We start from the raw sequence: 17,448 nt of genomic DNA, 5'->3' as shown, positions 1-17,448 counted from the left end.
AATCACACACACACACACACACAGACACACGCACACACACACACACGCACACACACACAGACACACACACACACACACACACACACACACACGCACGCACACACACACACACGCACGCACGCACACACGCACGCCTCCGAGTCTGCACTGCTACACTTGATAAATATTTATCAGTCTTTCTCTGTGATGTGCACGTATGCCACATTACACGACATAATGGCATAGCTTTCATTACCCAATTTATTTGTGCACATTTTCCTTTTGAATTCCTGGAAGATCAGAGATGTCAGTTTCGAGTATAGCTTGAACGTAAACCAGATGGTCTCGTGTTTTCCGTTTGGTCGCTCATATTCAGTGACACCATTAACAGCACACAATCATTCAATCAATTGTCCTTGATCAATAATCTATTCATTTCAAGTAGGCTACACGTGTATAAACTCGGCCGGGTTCAACTAATAACCACAAGCTGCCATAATCAGGGGTGGGACTCTCTTGTGATGAAAAACGAGAAAATCCCTTTTTTCCAGGGGGGTTCGGGGGCATGCTCCCCCGAAAATTGTTTAAATGGTACAATAAAATCTGTGCAATCTGGTGCATTCTGAGACTAAAATTCAACTCGTTTGGATCAGGTAAAAACGACATTCTCCTCACTCCCCCCACCCCCCCACCCCAAAAAAAAAAATCAAAAAACAAACCAAACAAACAAACAAGTCGCGTAAGGCGAAAATACAATATTTAGTCAAGTAGCTGCCCTTTTTCAGCAAGACCGTATACTCGTAGCATCGTCAGTCCACCGCTCATGGCAAAGGCAGTGAAATTGACAAGAAGAGCGGGGTAGTAGTTGCGCTAAGAAGGATAGCACGCTTTTCTATACCTCTCTTTGTTTTAACTTTCTGAGCGTGTTTTTAATCCAAACATATCATATCTATATGTTTTTGGAATCAGGAACCGACAAGGAATAAGATGAAAGTGTTTTTAAATTGATTTCGAAAAAAAAATTTTGAGAATAATTTTTATATATTTAATTTTCAGAGCTTGTTTTTAATCCGAATATAACATATTTATATGTTTTTGGAATCAGCAAATGATGGAGAATAAGATAAACGTAAATTTGGATCGTTTTATAAATTTTTATTTTTTTTTACAATTTTCCGATTTTTAATGACCAAAGTCATAAATTAATTTTTAAGCCACCAAGCTGAAATGCAATACCGAACCCCGGGCTTCGTCGAAGATTACTTGACCAAAATTTCAACCAATTTGGTTGAAAAATGAGGGCGTGACAGTGCCGCCTCAACTTTCACGAAAAGCCGGATATGACGTCATCAAAGACATTTATCAAAAAAATGAAAAAAACGTTCGGGGATTTCATACCCAGGAACTCTCATGTCAAATTTCATAAAGATCGGTCCAGTAGTTTAGTCTGAATCGCTCTACACACACACACAGACACACACACAGACACACACACAGACACACGCACATACACCATACCCTCGTTTCGATTCCCCCTCGATGTTAAAATATTTAGTCAAAACTTGACTAAATATAAAAACACACTTTCACACAACAATGGTAACATTGTAATGGTGCATATTTACGTAATGACCATATGTATTCATAATCCAATACTGGCAATAGTATGATCCAAGTGACGCCCCAATGCATTGAAGCTCAAAATGACTATTAGTTATCAGGAGTTTTCAGTCAGCACAATTTAACTATCAAGCCTCCAGTGTTCTGTTCCATCTTCACTTCTCTCCATATCATTCAGTCAACAAGTTATAGATACTGTGATGAAATGGGACGCGGAAAAATAGATTACCCCAGCGGAATTTGTAAGTTGTGTCCTCGGAAATCCGCGGATTCGCGGAAAAGTCCCACCCCTGATAGTGTGAATGATGTGTGCATATTTTTAGCAACCAAAACATAGGCCTACTTACGTCATCCAATCAGTCCCAGAATTCTCCGCTCGGTGGTGATTCCCCTCATGTTCAGTCTTCTGGATACATTTCTTTTCAGCGGAACATCACGGTGAGTACATTTAAAAAACATTCTAACAAAAAGCATTCACACTACATGTTATTCAGAACTTTAGCACAACAGTTAAGTTTATGAGCTTTAAGAGGGATTTGTTAGAGTGTCGGCACGATCCTCATTTGTGCCTTTCGTGCTGGATTGGTGTCGGTTGTCGTCGGCAGATAAAACACACGCAGGAAAGAGGGCGGACATTAAACACAAACAAACAGAAATACAGCACTTAGTTGCAGTATACGGATACATACGTACAGTACAAATGTCTGAGCAGATGATAAACCAGTAGAACGAATACCGATACAATTGCACTTGACGATAAAGAATAGAGCAAAAACAAAGGGAAGAAAATAAATATGTATAAAGAAATCAGGATGGCTTGCCGTGAAATCTTGTTGAAATAAACGTTCCAATACCATGCTTTTTGTGTGTTTTGATTGTGAAATCTTGTTTACAAAGTCAGTGCACGTTCACGCGCACACCAATCAGTCAAATGATAAAACTGGCATTCCTTCGCCAAGTTCTGTTTTGAATGACGACAACGACGACGAAGAAGTGGATGATAGAAACGAAGGGTCGCGATGATTATTCATATCGCGCTATACAATGAAACTCCAAAGACAGTTCACACTAGACTTTACAAGTCACCAAACTCTTGTCAAAAACGAAACTAGCTTTCTATATATAGACATCTGAGAAATTCAGTCAGCTCAGACTTTTTACACATACGCTGTCGAAAACAAAAGTAGCTTTCAAAGAAACTCGGTCAGCATAGGATTTAAATATACTGTATATATATATACACATAAATGTGGTCCCACCTACCTAACCTGCTACTACAGATTTGCATTGGTTTCTGGTGTATAACACCAACCACTGAGTTTCAAAGATCCAAATCATGTTTCGTTCGTCATTGTTTCAGGAGCTAGGTAAGGTAACTTCACTAAATGTGTTAACACATTTCAGGTCGTGTGTGTGTGTGTGTGTGTGTGTGTGTGTGTGTGTGTGTGTGTGTGTGTGTGTGTGTGTGTGTGTGTGTGTGTGTGTGTGTGTGTGTGTGTGTGTGTGTGTGTGTGTGTGTGTGTGTGTGTGTGTGTGTGTGTGTGTGTGCGTAACGCTTTTTAAGAAAATCCAACAGGTCCTTTTTTCGGTCTTCACTTTTGTTTGTATATACCTCTTTTTGTTTCAGTCTAACCGGCTTAGAACTTTGATTTCTGGATTCCCAAAACACAGAATACTTGTACACAGCGAAGGAAGACCAAAGATCTGAACCAGAATACCACACAAAGAGCGCAGCAGGATCAAAACTTCCTGGGCCGTGAAAAAAACAACCAACAAACGTACAACAAAAATCTTCCAGCATGGAGCGACGTTACGGGTATTTTCGCTGCAAGGATTGCAAGAAATCGTGGGAGAGTTCCCAAGTCTACTGTAAAAGGGGCACCTTAGTCGTAAGTACGAGTACATGTACATATCATACTTCTGATAACTATGAGGCTTTCTTTTTGGACATGTTTACATTGCTACATGATCATTCACACCTCACTGGGTTTTTTTTTGTTTTTTTTTGGTCGACTATTTCACGTCCGGAGCTGGGGGAACTCCGGATAGGAAAAAGTCGACAAAAAAGTCGAAACTTAAACTGTTCACAAGGCGAAAACTTCCTAGCGATTTTGTACTGACAAAAATCGTTCAAGAGTCTGCCGAATCATGTGTCGTTTGTAAATCGGCTATGTGAACAGCACTTTGCCGATTACGTATATAAATATACTCGTAAAGTGTGTTTTCTTAGTGTTGTTAGTTTTATTGTTTCTTTCTGTATTATTGTTGTTGTTGCTTTGATCGAATTTAAGACTGGTTTATTTTCGCTGGATGAACCAGAACATTTCAATAGAAATAAAACATATTTTTGGTAATGTTCAAGAATAGCGTCCAAAAGTCAGGAACTGAAGCCGTTGCAATGTACCAAACGTTGCAAAGGGAGAGAACCGTGACAGTGTTTTAAAAAAGAGGTAAAATCGTGACAAAAAGGGGAAATTGAAAAGAAAAATCAATTATTTACGCGGTAAACCTAATTTCATGTTCAAGGGACATAACTATAAAATCGGAATATTGACGGAGAGTTCAACATTGTTTTTGAATAATAGCCCCATTTTACATTCTACAACATAATTAATACACCGTGCTACTAACTGACCAGTAACCGTTCTGTCAGGGTAGTTACCTCGGACAAGATTTGTAACTTTTTAAAAGAGTTTAAGATTTAAAAAAAAAATCAAAGTATGGACTGTAAAAGAATCTGAGTTTTTCTAACTTGTACTGTTATACACGGCCTTATATTATGTGAATAGGATTTTAAAGAGTAGGAAAAGAAACAAAACAGGAAATAAGATCGATGCTGAATCGGTCATGCACGACCACCTGGTTTTTCGAGACAAATCAACAAAACAAAACGACAACAACAAAAAACACACAAAAAAGAGATCTAAGTGCGGACAAACAAAGACACAAACAGACAAACAGACAAACAGACAGACAGACAGACAGACATACAGAGAGACAGACAGACAGACAGACAGACAGACAGACAGACAGACAGACAGACAGAGAGACAGACAGACAGACAGACAGACAGACAGACAGACAGACAGACGGACAGAGTGAAACCTGACCCCAAATAAAAACAAAACAACCGTTGTCACACAGGTGCGATACCAGCAAGACTGCAAGGACTGCAAGACGCCGTGCTTCCCGTACAAGACTGAAAAGATGCGGTGCTCGGTGTGCGGCAACACGGACTGCACGTGCACGAAGGATGACCTAGATGAAAAGCGGCGTCACGTGGACCCCAACAAGCCGCACCGGGCCGACCTCTGTCACAAGTGTCGCGACGGCAAACCCTGCAAGAAGACCGTCTGCGAACCGTGCGATCAGACCTACTGATTTCATTACATAGCAGAATGATTGACTGTTTCATTATTGAAATTCATTACTTGATAACAGAATGATTGACTGATTCATTATTGAAATTCATTACTTGATAACAGAATGATTGACTGATTCATTATTGAAATTCATTACTAAATAACAGAATGATCGATTCATTATTGACATTCTTTACTAAATAACAGAATGATTTACTGAATCGTTGTTGACATTCATTTTACTTAATAACAGAATGATTGACTAATTCGTTATTGAAATTCATTACTAAATAACAGAATGATTGACTGATTCAGCATTGAAGATCAAAACAACACAAGAAAGATTAAATTATTTTAACGTTTAATTCAGGACAAACCCAAACATTCACAAGTACTTTGACCTATCGGCCTTTAGAGTGGTCAACGAAGAGACACAAAAAGACACAAATAAATTATGCACACTCTATAGTCTTAGAATGTGACTAGATGATTCCAAGCCGGATGGTCAAAGCAGTAGCTTCTTCGTGTCAACCCAGTCACATCGAATCAGGGAAAATGTGAGGATATTCACGAAATAAGATGAGTAAGCATACGAAAATAGACAACGCTGTTTCCATACGAAAATAGACAACGCTGTTTCAAACGAAAACCCATGGAGACCGTCTTGCTTACCTGTACTTCAGTGGAGTATCTTCTGTTGTGCTGCACCACCACTCTGGAACTCTCTTCCTTTCTCTGTCAGACACTGCACCTCTCTCAGCTCTTTCAAACAACAGTTGAAAACTTTCTTTTTCACACAATATTACACCAACCCGGCCTAATGTCTGTTCTATTCCATTCTATTCTACACGTACTCCTCTCCCTTAAAGTTGGTATGATTGTTGAAAGTGTTCGCTGGGTATGTGTGTATATATATAGTGTGTATAACATATATGAATATTGGGTGAACAGTACATGTGGTGATTTTCGTCAGTATGGTTAATTGTTTTTTGTAGGTTGTACATTTAATTGTTCTATTCTGTGTTCTTTTGTAAAGGGCCTAGAGCCATAGGTTAGGCACTTAATAATGTCCAGTTATTATTATTATTATTATTATTATTATTATTATTATTATTATTATTATTATTATTATTATTACATTCGTAATATTACAGGGAGAGATTATAGGCAACAAAGTGCAGTAGCGGATTTTGTGACATGTTCCTTTTTGCTTTCACAACTAGCTCACTGCAAGTGAATAATGCCCAGCCCTACCATGTTCCCCATCTCACCAGGATGACCCTCCCCCCCTTCCCTCCCCCCACTAACTCTGTCACCTTACACTTGCCATGCAGGCTGGAACCCATCTTTCCACACAATTGCAGCTCATTCAGAAGAAATAAATGGCTCCTAATCGAAGGACCCAATAACAATTTATTTCTGCAAACTATCCTGCGTGGACACCTCACCAGAGACGGTAGAGACCTCACTACGCAATATCAAGCACGACACGGGCCCTTGCTACTTGGTCCAAATAACAAAATAACAATAATGTCGCCGCCAACTCGGGGGCAATTAATTGTGGTTCTCCTGCAAGAAATGGAACAGGCTGCACACAAACCCTGAACCCTGCAATAGGCCGGCCACACTCCTTCTCGTGGAAATAGTTCAGCTCACAATCTCCGATCTGGCCAGACTTGTCCATGGGATAAGACCATTCCTCCACTTGGTCAACTACCAACAATCAACAGGATGGAAGCTCTCTGTGCATAGTTGGATGTTTTAAATAAATTCAGTGGCTTTTTAAGAAATTAATTCATTTTAAGAAATGCAACTCACAACAACCGCAAGTAGTCAGGGTGTTGACTGATCAGAATGTTTTGGTATGTGAATAATTGGAGGATGGTCTTTTCTCATGTTGTTTGTTCGTTCATGGGCTCAAACTCCCACGGCTTTTACGTGTATAACCGTTTTTACCCCGCCATTTAGGCAGCCATACGCCGCTTTCGGAGGAAGCATGCTGGGTATGTTCGTGTTTCTATAACCCACCGAACTCTGACATGTATTACAGGATCTTTTTCGTGCGCACTTGGTCTTGTGCTTGCGTGAACACACGGGGGTGTTCGGGCACCGAGGAGAGTCTGCACATAAAGTTGACTCTGAGAAATAAATCTCTCGCCGAACGTGGGGACGAACTCACGCTGACAGCGGCCAACTGGATACAAATCCAGCGCGCTACCGACTGAGCTACATCCCCGCCCTCTTTTCTCAAGTAAAAAAACACTGGCCAGATCTGAGATGGTGAGCCGACCTGTATTCAGATAACTGTTTTCACGAAGCCTTGCACATTATATTTGTTTGTCAGGGCAGCAGACGGAGTGGGGTAGGGGGTTTTGCTACAGTGACTCTTTGAAATTGTGTGAAATATATTTCAATGTTGCTATTTCATATGTTACGTGGATTTCCATTGGTCAATTGGGCAAAATTGAGCTCAGTGCAAAAGTGATATCGACGACAAAAAGAAATAATAATCAGAGGGAGGGATATGGAACAGCCAAAACTGAGACAAATACTTTTGTAATTTCTTTACAGTAAATACAAAATGTCCAGAGAATTAGCAATATATCTAACATTGACTGACTGTGTGATGATATCTTCTGCTATTGGTTTGTTTCGACAGTGATATCAAAATCGAGACCGGAATATCACTGTCTCAACAGACCATAGCAGAAGATATCATCACACAGTCCGTCAATATTGGGTAATAAAATCACTGGATATTGAGTTTTGAATTTTTAATCATGTTAAAGATTACATCTTAAATAATTAAAGCCCGGATCGAAACACGCTGAAAATCCTGAACTTCATCCCAAGTGCAACGATGTGTGTGTGTGTGGTGTGTTTGTAGGCCTTGGGATGTGCTTTTCAGACAATGTTCGTATTGCTGTGCGTTCGCGCGTCTTGTTATGATCAATCCACAAGTTATAAGCTTAATAGAGAACTTCTCATTGGACTGTTTGTGTAAATCTTTGCCTTGTCGGCTGTACAATATTGCCTTTTTTTTAAGATACATAAATAAAAACAATGAAATGAATAAAAAAAAGTGCCCTTTTGTTTGTTTTATTCACCTTCGGTAGACCGAAAGGCTGTCGGATTGCCATGCCACGCTTTCCCTCATGTCGGATTGCACTTGCAAAATCATTCTAATTTTAAAAACTTGACTAAATGTAAAAAGACTTCCTTCAATCTCAGTTCCTTTCAGTCAGTCTAATAAAACAAAAATTAAACAACTTGAGAGAGAGAGAGAGAGAGAGAGAGAGAGAGAGAGAGAGAGAGAGAGAGAGAGGGGGGGGGAATGCAAATCGAACCAATACCAAGAAGTCAGCAAGCATGTCACCAAAATGACATTCCGACCTTCCCGCATCCCGGGCAAGCAATCCCAATTTCTTTCAGCCATTTCGCGCTGCTGCGAGCATGCGCGTCAAGCGCCACGCGCCCGAAAGCAGACATTTCTTGTTTCCGGTCGGCGGCGCCTGGCTCCTTTGTGAGGTTAATTAGCGAAAACGACATTATTAGATTATCAATCAGCGGGTATTAGACGGCGAAGCGGGGAAATATTGCTTTACTTGCCGCCTCACTTACAAACAGCTTGGCACCGCCCGCCCTAAAATGCGAATCAGACACAGGCGTTTGGGATTGAAATCCGCTGCATTGATAAAAATCATTAATCAAGTGTATCGATTGAACACTGAATGTCCCTTCTTTGAGCCATATGACGTCAGAGGCCGACAAAACTTCATATCTAGGCGGCCAGCCGAGACTAAAAAATAGTGCATGTTTGTGTGCGTTCAATCATCATAATACTAATAGGGATTCTAACCAGAATCAGTCGATCGATACACACATATTTGTATTTTTGACCAAACTATGACGTTTTACAAATATCTATCTCGATCTGTGTAACTTGAAATGTCATATTTTGGTCAAAAATACAAATAACGTATAATAACTTCATGGAGAGTATAATTATAGTAGGCCTATATCATTTATCAAACAAAACAACAGCAATGAAAAGAATGTCGACAAAATTACTATGCAATCCACCAAATAGCATAGACAAGTGATGAGATAAGTATGCATTTTGCTTTGGTCTACAAAATTGTTTTTTTTATGCTCTACAGCGGGATGCAAAAAAAGTAATAGACAAGCGATAGAGAAATGCCTTTTATCTTTTGACGTCATAACATGACTTTTTGTCTCGGGTGGGATGCCAGTTCAGGGGCGGATCAGTTGCTTTGTAAGGGGGGGGGGGGCACTTTGAATCGAAAGTGAATGTGATGGGCGCGAAGCGCCCGAATTTGCTAGGGGGGTCCGGGGGCATGCCCCCCCGGAAAATTTTTTTGCCCAAAGAAGCAAAATGGTGCCATCTGGTGCCATTTGAACTTAGAAATGGTCATAGAATCAGCATAGAAAAATCTTTTTTTTTTCTTCTTCTTTTTTTTTCTTCTTCTTTTTTTTTCTTTTTTTTTCGGGGGGGGGGGGGGGCACGTGCCCCCTGTGCCCCCCCCCCCTCGTCCGCCCCTGCAGTTGAACCGCTGAACCTATGAAACTAAACCCATCTTTCAAAAATGTAAAGACACATTACTTTTAAAGATGTCATCTGCAGTCCTTACGATACAGTCATGGCTGTTCTCCCCTTTCACCACTCATTATCTGCCGCTGGAAACCTAATTCTGCATTTTCCTTCCTGCCTGCAGAGCTTTCTACGTATTTCTTTTTATAAAGTTTAAGTTCCGTGTTCCTGTGGTTTCACAGCCTCGAAGAGGATGGAATAATTTGCTGCCCTGTCCAGGCTGTTTGGCGATGCCGGTCGCTCTCTGGGAAATGCGGTGGAAGGGTGGGAAAGAGATTAACCTAACCTAGCATGAATAATGGTGTAGGGAGTTTAATTCGCTGAACACAACTTGTCCCTTTTATTTCTCTCCTGTCCTGCTCCTCGCCAATAAACCAACAACACTTCACAGGAAAATTCACTCTTTTTATTAGCTCTCTTTCAGACTGGTGCACGAAATTTGGTCTTTTGCTCAATATGGACGGAGGCATGAACTGGTTGTGGATTAAATAAACATGGTTCATGTGTGTCTTGGGTATGAATTGGTGAATGCGAGGATCGTTGGGACCATTCTCTTCTCATACACTAATATAGGACTGGGTGGCCGAGTGGTAACGCGCTTGCGCTCAGAAGCGAGAGGTTGCGAGTTCGACCCTGGGTCAGGGCGTTTGCAATTTTCTCCCCCCTTTCCTAACCTAGGAGGTGGATTCAAGTGCTAGTCTTTCGGATGAGACGAAAAACCGAGGTCCCTTCGTGAACACTACATTGGGGTGTGCACGTTAAAGATCCCACGATTGACAAAAGGGTCTTTCCTGGCAAAATTGTATAGGCATAGATACAAAATGTCCACCAAAATACCCGTGTGACTTGGAATAATAGGCCGTGAAAAGTAGGATATGCGCCGAAATGGCTGCGATCTGCTGGTCGATGTGAATGCGTGATGTATTGTGTAAAAAATTCCATCTCACACGGCATAAATAGATCCCTGCGCCTTGAGTCCGAGTCTGGAGATACGCGCGCGATATTAGACTTCATATAACAATAAAGTTGGTTATTATTGTTTATCGTCTCTGCTGGAGTTAATGCTATTCCAGACCGATGCAATCATACACAAATAAAGTGGAATCCCTCTCACAAGAAACAAAACCAGGTCTTAAAAGGGAGGGGGTTCTCTTAGATTAAGAGTTAAATTTACAGACCATTTACAGACGTTGTGAACAGAAAATCTGAAAACGAAAGGTCTTCCACTGTTTTAATCTTTCTTTATTTGGTGTTTAACGTCGTTTTCAACCGTTCAAGGTTATATCGCGACGGGGAGGGGGGGGGGGGGGAGGGGGGGGGGAGGGGGGGGGGGGATGGGATAGACCCACTTGTTTCTTGTTCACAAAAGCACTAATAAAAAAATTTCTCCAGGGGCTTGCAACGTAGTACAATATATTACCTCACTGGGTTAAAAAGGGATTCCACTGCTTTGATATCAAGCCATCATCACATTCACACGCACACAGTCTTGCCTTGATTCAGATCAACACTGTCGTTTACAAATTATCAGTATTTAAATCAACGTTTACACATACCAAATACAACTAGCATTCACGTTCTCAAGATTGATTCAGTCAAAAATGATATCCCCATAAATCATAAATGAATTCTGGAAATAACTCTGTCAGGTTTGTGTGGGTTGTGAAAGAGTTGTTTCTCTTGGAAACATTGAGGCAAGCTTTTCCGTGTGACAATCCCCGTCCACGAGTGGAGAAATTAATGATGCTGGCTAGTGATTGGCCTAAAATGTCACGAGGGAAAGCTTGCCTCAATGTTTCCAGGAGAAACAACTCTTTCACAGCACATACAAAACCGACATTGTTATTTCCGAACATCGTCTATTTTATTTTTTCCATAGGATTTCCTCAATCTGCTTTTCTACAAGTGCATGTAGATCAGACTCCTTTCTACAATAATTTCACATTTTCAAACCTCTGTTTCCGATTGCCTTCGATATAAAAATAGCACAGTGCACATATTTACTAGATCTTTCTGCACTGGGACTCTTCTAGATCACCCAAGGTATTTATTAGAAAGAATAGTTTATTCGGTTTAGATCACAAACAGTTGATCACTCTGATCGTTACACGATGAAAGATTACATGAAAAAAAGACTGATTAAAATAAATATCACAGGTGAAAACCATCTTTGTCAAAGGCTACCACTGTTGAGACAAACATGACACCGATATAGTTAATGCAGTTTTTGAATTCTAAATAAATCATACAATGTCTTGCCAATGCTTTCTCTCCCACTAAAAGGTCTGAAGATTACACAACTGTGACAAATCAATGTACACCAAAATGAAGACCATTTCTGAACTCTTTCATGGTCAAACTTAGTACAGGTATTTTTCATTCACTCTGTGACAGTCAAAATGCCCTTCGTTTTCAAACTAAAACTCTTTCATGCTGCTTGTAATAGTTGTTTCATGTGGAGTTCAGTGAAAAATACACCTTCTTTATTGATATACAATTCTATGCAGAAAGTCTTTAAAAAAAAAATGTGACGTTCAAATTACTGGTAAAGACAAACAAATATAAAATTTTATTGTAAATTTTGATTTAATAAATATACCTACCCGAATCACATGTAGCATTGACGCAGTCTAAAGTGCTAAGGTCTGAAAAGGCTACCCGTCTTAAAGGGGAGCAACCCCAACTAAAAAAGTGTAAACGTAGCCATAGTAATGACCACGCACCCAGGGAGTTACCTCCCATCCTGCGTGCCACGTCACTACTGCTACTGACCACGTGACCCCTATCATTCGACTCTCAGAATAAATTCTCAAAATCATAAGCGGGGTAGGCGGGAGGGACTACAATATGTGATTCGGGTAGGTATATTTATTAAATCAAAATTTACAATAAAATTTTATATTAAATTACATATTCCTACTCCGAATCACATGTAGCAGATTAACACAACAAGGCGGTGGGCAAGAAAGATCCAACTCACCCTCAAACCCTTGCCAAGAGCTGACCACCTGCCACCATGGCAGGCAAAGCTCTAGAACCATCCTGGCGAACCGCTGAGATGTCCCGCAGATAAAAATTCAAGAAGACATCCTCAGAACGCCAGTATGCGGTGTGCAACACCTCCTCCAATCTTCTTGATCGTAACACGGCCAAGGAGGAAGCCCAGGCTCGCGTTTCATGAGCCCGAGCTGATTCCATAGGAAGGACAGGCTGTGTCCCCCCTTCATTGCGGCGGCTCCACTCGTAAGCGTGTTTAATGAGCGCCGACACCCACCGGGCCAAAGTCGTCTTAGTTATATCCTTATGTCTCTCCGTATTGAGAGAAATAAACAAAAGCTTCTGTGCTGTGGATCTAAGTGACTGTGAACGGGCAAGGTAGATGTGAAGAGCTCTAACTGGGCAATTTACTAAGTCTGGGTCATTTGGAGCCAGAATAGTGGACAACGGCCTGACATGAACCACAGGTGACGCTCGCTCAGGAGCCTGGTTTTTCGCAAGAAAATCCGGCCGAAACCGTAAAGTAACGGACCCATCTGATTCAAAGGAAATGTCATCTGAATTACCGGAAAGAGCGTGAATCTCACTGCCCCTACGAGCTGATGCAAGAAGCAAAAGGAAAAGGGCCTTACGGGTAAGATTCGCAAAACTGGCATCTCTTAGGGGTTCAAAGTCTGCCGAACGCAGAAACTCCATGACCAATAAGAGATCCCACTTAGGAACAGGCGTACGAGATTTGACGTCAGAAAGGGAAGCGCCCTTGATGACCCCAGAAATCACGCCACTGACATCTAAAGAGCGACCCAACTGCCGTAGGGTCGCCGAGATGGCTGATCTTCTTACTTTCAACGAGGCAGCTGAAGCTCCCTGAGAAGACATGAAAGCAAGATGGTTAGCCACGTGCATCGTACGGGGCGCCGAAGCGTCCAGCCGATGTTCGTGACACCAGGAAGCCCAGGCCCTCCAATGAGACTCATATACGGACGAGGTAGATGCTCTGTGTGAGCGTCCTACCAAGTCCATGGTCAGATCTGATGCTCCAGCACGCTTCAGAGAAGACCGAACAACCTCCACGCGTGAAGATTTAGCAACTGAGGCTCTGCGTGGAGGCTGCCGGTGTGAGGCTGTATCAGTTCTCCTCGCGTGAGCGCGAGAGGAATGGGAGGGCCCTGGGCGAGTCTCAGAAGGTCCGGAAACCACGGCTGAGACGGCCAAAGAGGAGCGATCAGCAGGAGGGACGGGCCCTCCTGTTCCGCCTTTCTGATTACTCGAGTGAGTAACTGGAAGGGCGGGAACGCGTAAGCCTCCAGGCCTGACCAGGAAATGTCCATCGCGTTCGTCTCCCATGCCTCGGGATCCGGGAATGGTGAGACGAACACTGGTAGTCTCTTCGAGAACCTGGTGGCAAAAAGGTCCACCTGAGGTTTCTGCACAAGAGACCAGAGACGATCCAGCGCTCCGTGAGTGATGGTCCACTCTGTTTGAAGCACTCTGTCGGAGCGGCTGAGCGCGTCCGCCAGAGTGTTCAAGCTCCCGGGCAGGTACCTGGCCGAGAGGCTGATTCGGTGTTGTGAGCACCAAATCAGGATCTCGCAGGCCCTGGTCGAGAGCGACGGAGACCGCGACCCTCCCTGCTTGTTGATGTAAGCTGCCACTGTCGTGTTGTCTGTAAACAGACGAACATGCTTGGCCTGAAGGGAGGGCCGGAACTTGTCCAGAGCTAGAGCCACGGCTTCTAGCTCCAGCAAGTTGATGTGCTGCATCCTCTGATCTGCCGACCACAGACCTGACGCAGTCAGCCGATCTGTGTGAGCCCCCCACCCCACCAAGGACGCGTCCGTGAACAGGTCCAAGTCTGGGGCAGGAAGGGCTATCGGCACACCCCTGCACACCCACTCCGTGTCCAGCCACGGAAGGGTAGTGGATTGGAACCATCCCTGGAGAGGAATGAGAGCGTTCCAATCCACCGTAGGGGAGTCCACAAACGGCTTCAGCGCTAGCTGAAAAGGACGCTTGTGGACCCTCCCAAGGGGGACCAGGAGAGCCATGGACTCCATCTGCCCTAAGATGGAGGCCAAAGTCCGCAGGGAAGCCCGTTGGAGAAGCAAAGTGGAGCGTATGAGTGCTTGGAGCTTGTCCACCCGCTTCTGAGAGGGATGGACAGTCCAAGCCACCGTGTCGAAAGACATTCCCAAGTAGGTGAATGTCTGACACGGTGTGAGCTCCGACTTCACTCGGTTGATCGAGAAGCCAAGCCTGTTGGCCTCCCGAAGAACCGCTTGAGTATCCTGCTCGCACCCCGCCTGGCTCTGATTGGTGATAAGCCAATCGTCCAGGTAGGCACGTAGCCGGACACCCCGCGACCTGACCAACGCGCAGAACTGTCTCACGACCATGGTGAAGACCCAAGGGGCGAGAGACAGTCCAAAGGGAAGGGCGCGAAACTGGTAAACCTGACTTGCCCACCGGAAACGAAGCCATTTCCGGTCGGCTGGATGCACAAGAACGTGAAAATATGCATCCGTCAGGTCGATGGAGGTCGCCCAGTCTCCCGGGCGGAGCGAGTCTCTGACCGACGCTGGCGTCTCCATCTTGAACCCTATCTCCCTCAAGAAAGTATTGAGGAAAGACAGGTCCAAAACGGGACGCCATGCTCCCGAGGCCTTGGGGACAGCAAAAAGCCTCCCGTAAAACCCGGGGGAGCTGTGGTTCAGGACCTCCTCCACCGCCCCCTTCTGAACCAGGGAGGCTATTTCCGCCCGAAGGACGGAAATGGCTTCCTGAGAGGAGGGAGGTTTGAACGCCGGCGGACGCCTGGCCAGAGGTGCCTTGCCATCTTTCCAGAGAAGACGGAAGCCCGACCCCACGACTCCCACAATCCATTGGCTTTGTATGGAAACCTGCCAATGCGAAAGTGCCCGCGAGGGGCCCCCCGCCATCACCACAGTGGAGGGCGGGGGGGGGGGGGGGGGTGAGATCGGGAGCACATCATTGGGGGTGAGGCTTGCTTCCTGAGCCGCCTCTCCCCCTGCCGGAAGCCGTTCGTCTTTTCGAGCCACGAGAAGACGAGCGGCCCTGGCCCTTGTCTGCCGATTTGGGAGGGCCAGCGATCTTAGCCTGCTTCGGCTGAGAAGGCTGAGACTGCTTGGACTGCTTAAGACCCTGCAGGGAGAAGTCAGAAAACTGCCGATCCCTGTTGGCCTGAATTTCCTGCCTCCGGGCATCGAAAAGAAGATGCCCGAAGAGGGAACCCTCCAAGACCGGTGAGGCACGCAAAGTGTCCTTGGTTGCCTGATCCGTAAACTGCGAGTGTGCCAGGAAGAGATCCCGGCGACACATGACGGAGTGAGCATAGTGCACCGAGGAGAGTCTCATTTGTTCTTCGTTGACCCTCGCAAGAGCGGCCAGCAAAGTGGAGACGTCATCCGGATCCTGATCCTCGCTGAGAGTAAAAGGAGTCAGCGAATCAGTGAGAGAGCGGGAGAGAGCCCGAATAAGGGTCTCGGCAATGGAGGCAAGCTCCAACTGCTGACGACCTGCCTCTTCCGAAGCGATAAGAGTGTTCTCCGAAAAGAGCACGCCATCATCCTTCTTGATAGGCTTGGCCAACAAGGCGAGCATCTCCTGCGGAACCGGCAAAGAGGCCTGCGGGAGAGCGAAAGAGGCCAACAAATTTCGGGTAGACTTCTGCAGAACCAAGTGCTTGTGGGAAGACAGCGCGAACACAGAAGCCTGAGCGGGAGAAGCCATCCACTGCTGAGCCAGCTCCGGAACTGAGCCATGAGGCACCAGTAACGGAACCGGAAGTGAAGGAATTCCGCTTCCCGAAGGCGAAGGTTTGGCCAACACCTGAGACAGCTGAAACGCTACGGATGGAGACTCCATGAACCGGAAGTATGAGTCATCATCCTTCCCAGAGCGGAAGTCAGCCATCGCGGACGGGGCCGCCGAAGCGGCAGCCGAAGAGACCGAAGCCCCTTCCGCAAAATATCTGGACGTGACCTCAGCGGCAGCCTCAAGGGCCGCTTTGAGTCTCTCCGGATAACCAGCACGTACAGAATCACTGATGACGGACTGAACGTCCGAAACATCCGGCGAAGGACCGAAGTCCACGTTGCTGGTAGAGGGGCGGTGAACGACGTAACCGGAAACCGGAAACCCATCCAATCCAACACCATCCGAACTCATGCCCTGTCCAGGGTAAGAGAAAGAGGACGGCACGCCCGCAGCCGCCGGAACCGGAACTGCAGCCGAAGCGACAACCGAAGGAGGAAGTGCTGACTGCGGCGGCCAGGGCTGAGACAATGCCTGCCCGAAGGGCTGGCGATGCTCACTGGCAACCGCCATCCGGGAGGAAGCGGAAGCCGAAGGAGCATTAAATCCGGGCGGAGCCGGAAAGGCATCAGACGCAACCGCGAAGAGCGGAAGAGCAGACGCCGAGGACGGAGGCCGGAAGGCCGAATGCCCGGAGGGCAACGTCCGGTCAACCCCGGAAACCACCACAGTGGGTGCGTACATTGGGGGACCTATGCTTCCGGCGAGTGCCGGAAGCGCAGCAGCCGGAAACGGCTGCCGCCATTGCTCAGCAACACAGTGGTCTTCAACGAAGCCAAGGTGAGACTGAACAGAGCTTTGCGGGTCGTGAACCCGCCGAAAAGGGCTGTGTCCCAGCAGGGAGCGTCCGACGGCCTCACGAGGACCTGTGGACCAGCCCGACTTACTTGAGTCGCCAACCACGGCGGTAGAAGACGACGCAACCAACACATCCGTCCTAGGCAAAGTCACGGCCGGAAGTGGAAAGGAAGCCAACGACGGAACAACGGAAGTCGCAGGCTTGGCACGTAACATCTCCTCTCGCACCAACGTACGAAGCTCCGG

General features: G+C 45.2%; 2 protein-coding genes across 3 annotated transcripts; one reads left to right on the top strand and one right to left on the bottom strand.

The window, feature by feature from the left end:
- Positions 1-1,947: 1,947 nt before the first annotated feature.
- LOC138982979 (zygote arrest protein 2.S-like) lies at positions 1,948-7,724 on the top strand. Of its 2 annotated transcripts, none has more exons than XM_070356369.1 (3): positions 1,948-2,037; positions 3,227-3,488; positions 4,744-7,724. In XM_070356369.1, the coding sequence occupies exons 2-3, from the start codon at positions 3,399-3,401 to the stop codon at positions 4,978-4,980; spliced, it is 327 nt and encodes a 108-aa protein (XP_070212470.1). In that variant the 5' UTR covers positions 1,948-2,037; positions 3,227-3,398; the 3' UTR covers positions 4,981-7,724. The 2 variants fall into 2 exon arrangements, with proteins under 2 accessions (XP_070212470.1, XP_070212471.1); XM_070356370.1 differs by lacking the exon at positions 1,948-2,037 and adding an exon at positions 2,871-2,966.
- A 5,895-nt stretch (positions 7,725-13,619) lies between these two features.
- On the bottom strand, positions 13,620-15,509 carry LOC138983220 (uncharacterized). The gene is made up of 2 exons (XM_070356632.1): positions 14,301-15,509; positions 13,620-13,997 (listed from the first exon to the last, which is right to left on the bottom strand). The coding sequence occupies exons 1-2, from the start codon at positions 15,507-15,509 to the stop codon at positions 13,620-13,622; spliced, it is 1,587 nt and encodes a 528-aa protein (XP_070212733.1).
- Positions 15,510-17,448: the final 1,939 nt, after the last annotated feature.

Source organism: Littorina saxatilis, linkage group LG12, assembly GCF_037325665.1.
Source record: "Littorina saxatilis isolate snail1 linkage group LG12, US_GU_Lsax_2.0, whole genome shotgun sequence".
NCBI classification, from domain to species: domain Eukaryota; kingdom Metazoa; phylum Mollusca; class Gastropoda; order Littorinimorpha; family Littorinidae; genus Littorina; species Littorina saxatilis.
The sequence above is the reverse complement of the archived record's forward strand: the minus strand, read 5'-3'. Positions and strand labels throughout refer to the sequence as shown.

Bases quoted from the DNA above. Each gene is read 5' to 3' on its own strand.
- LOC138982979 (XM_070356369.1), top strand. From the start codon at position 3,399: ATGGAGCGACGTTACGGGTATTTTCGCTGCAAGGATTGCAAGAAATCG. The intron at 3,489-4,743 runs GTAAGTACGAGT...GTTGTCACACAG, and splicing joins GTAAAAGGGGCACCTTAGTC to GTGCGATACCAGCAAGACTG.
- LOC138983220 (XM_070356632.1), bottom strand. From the start codon at position 15,509: ATGGCGGGGGGCCCCTCGCGGGCACTTTCGCATTGGCAGGTTTCCATA. The intron at 13,998-14,300 runs GTGGCTCTAGCT...TCTCTTGTGCAG, and splicing joins ACTTGCTGGAGCTAGAAGCC to AAACCTCAGGTGGACCTTTT.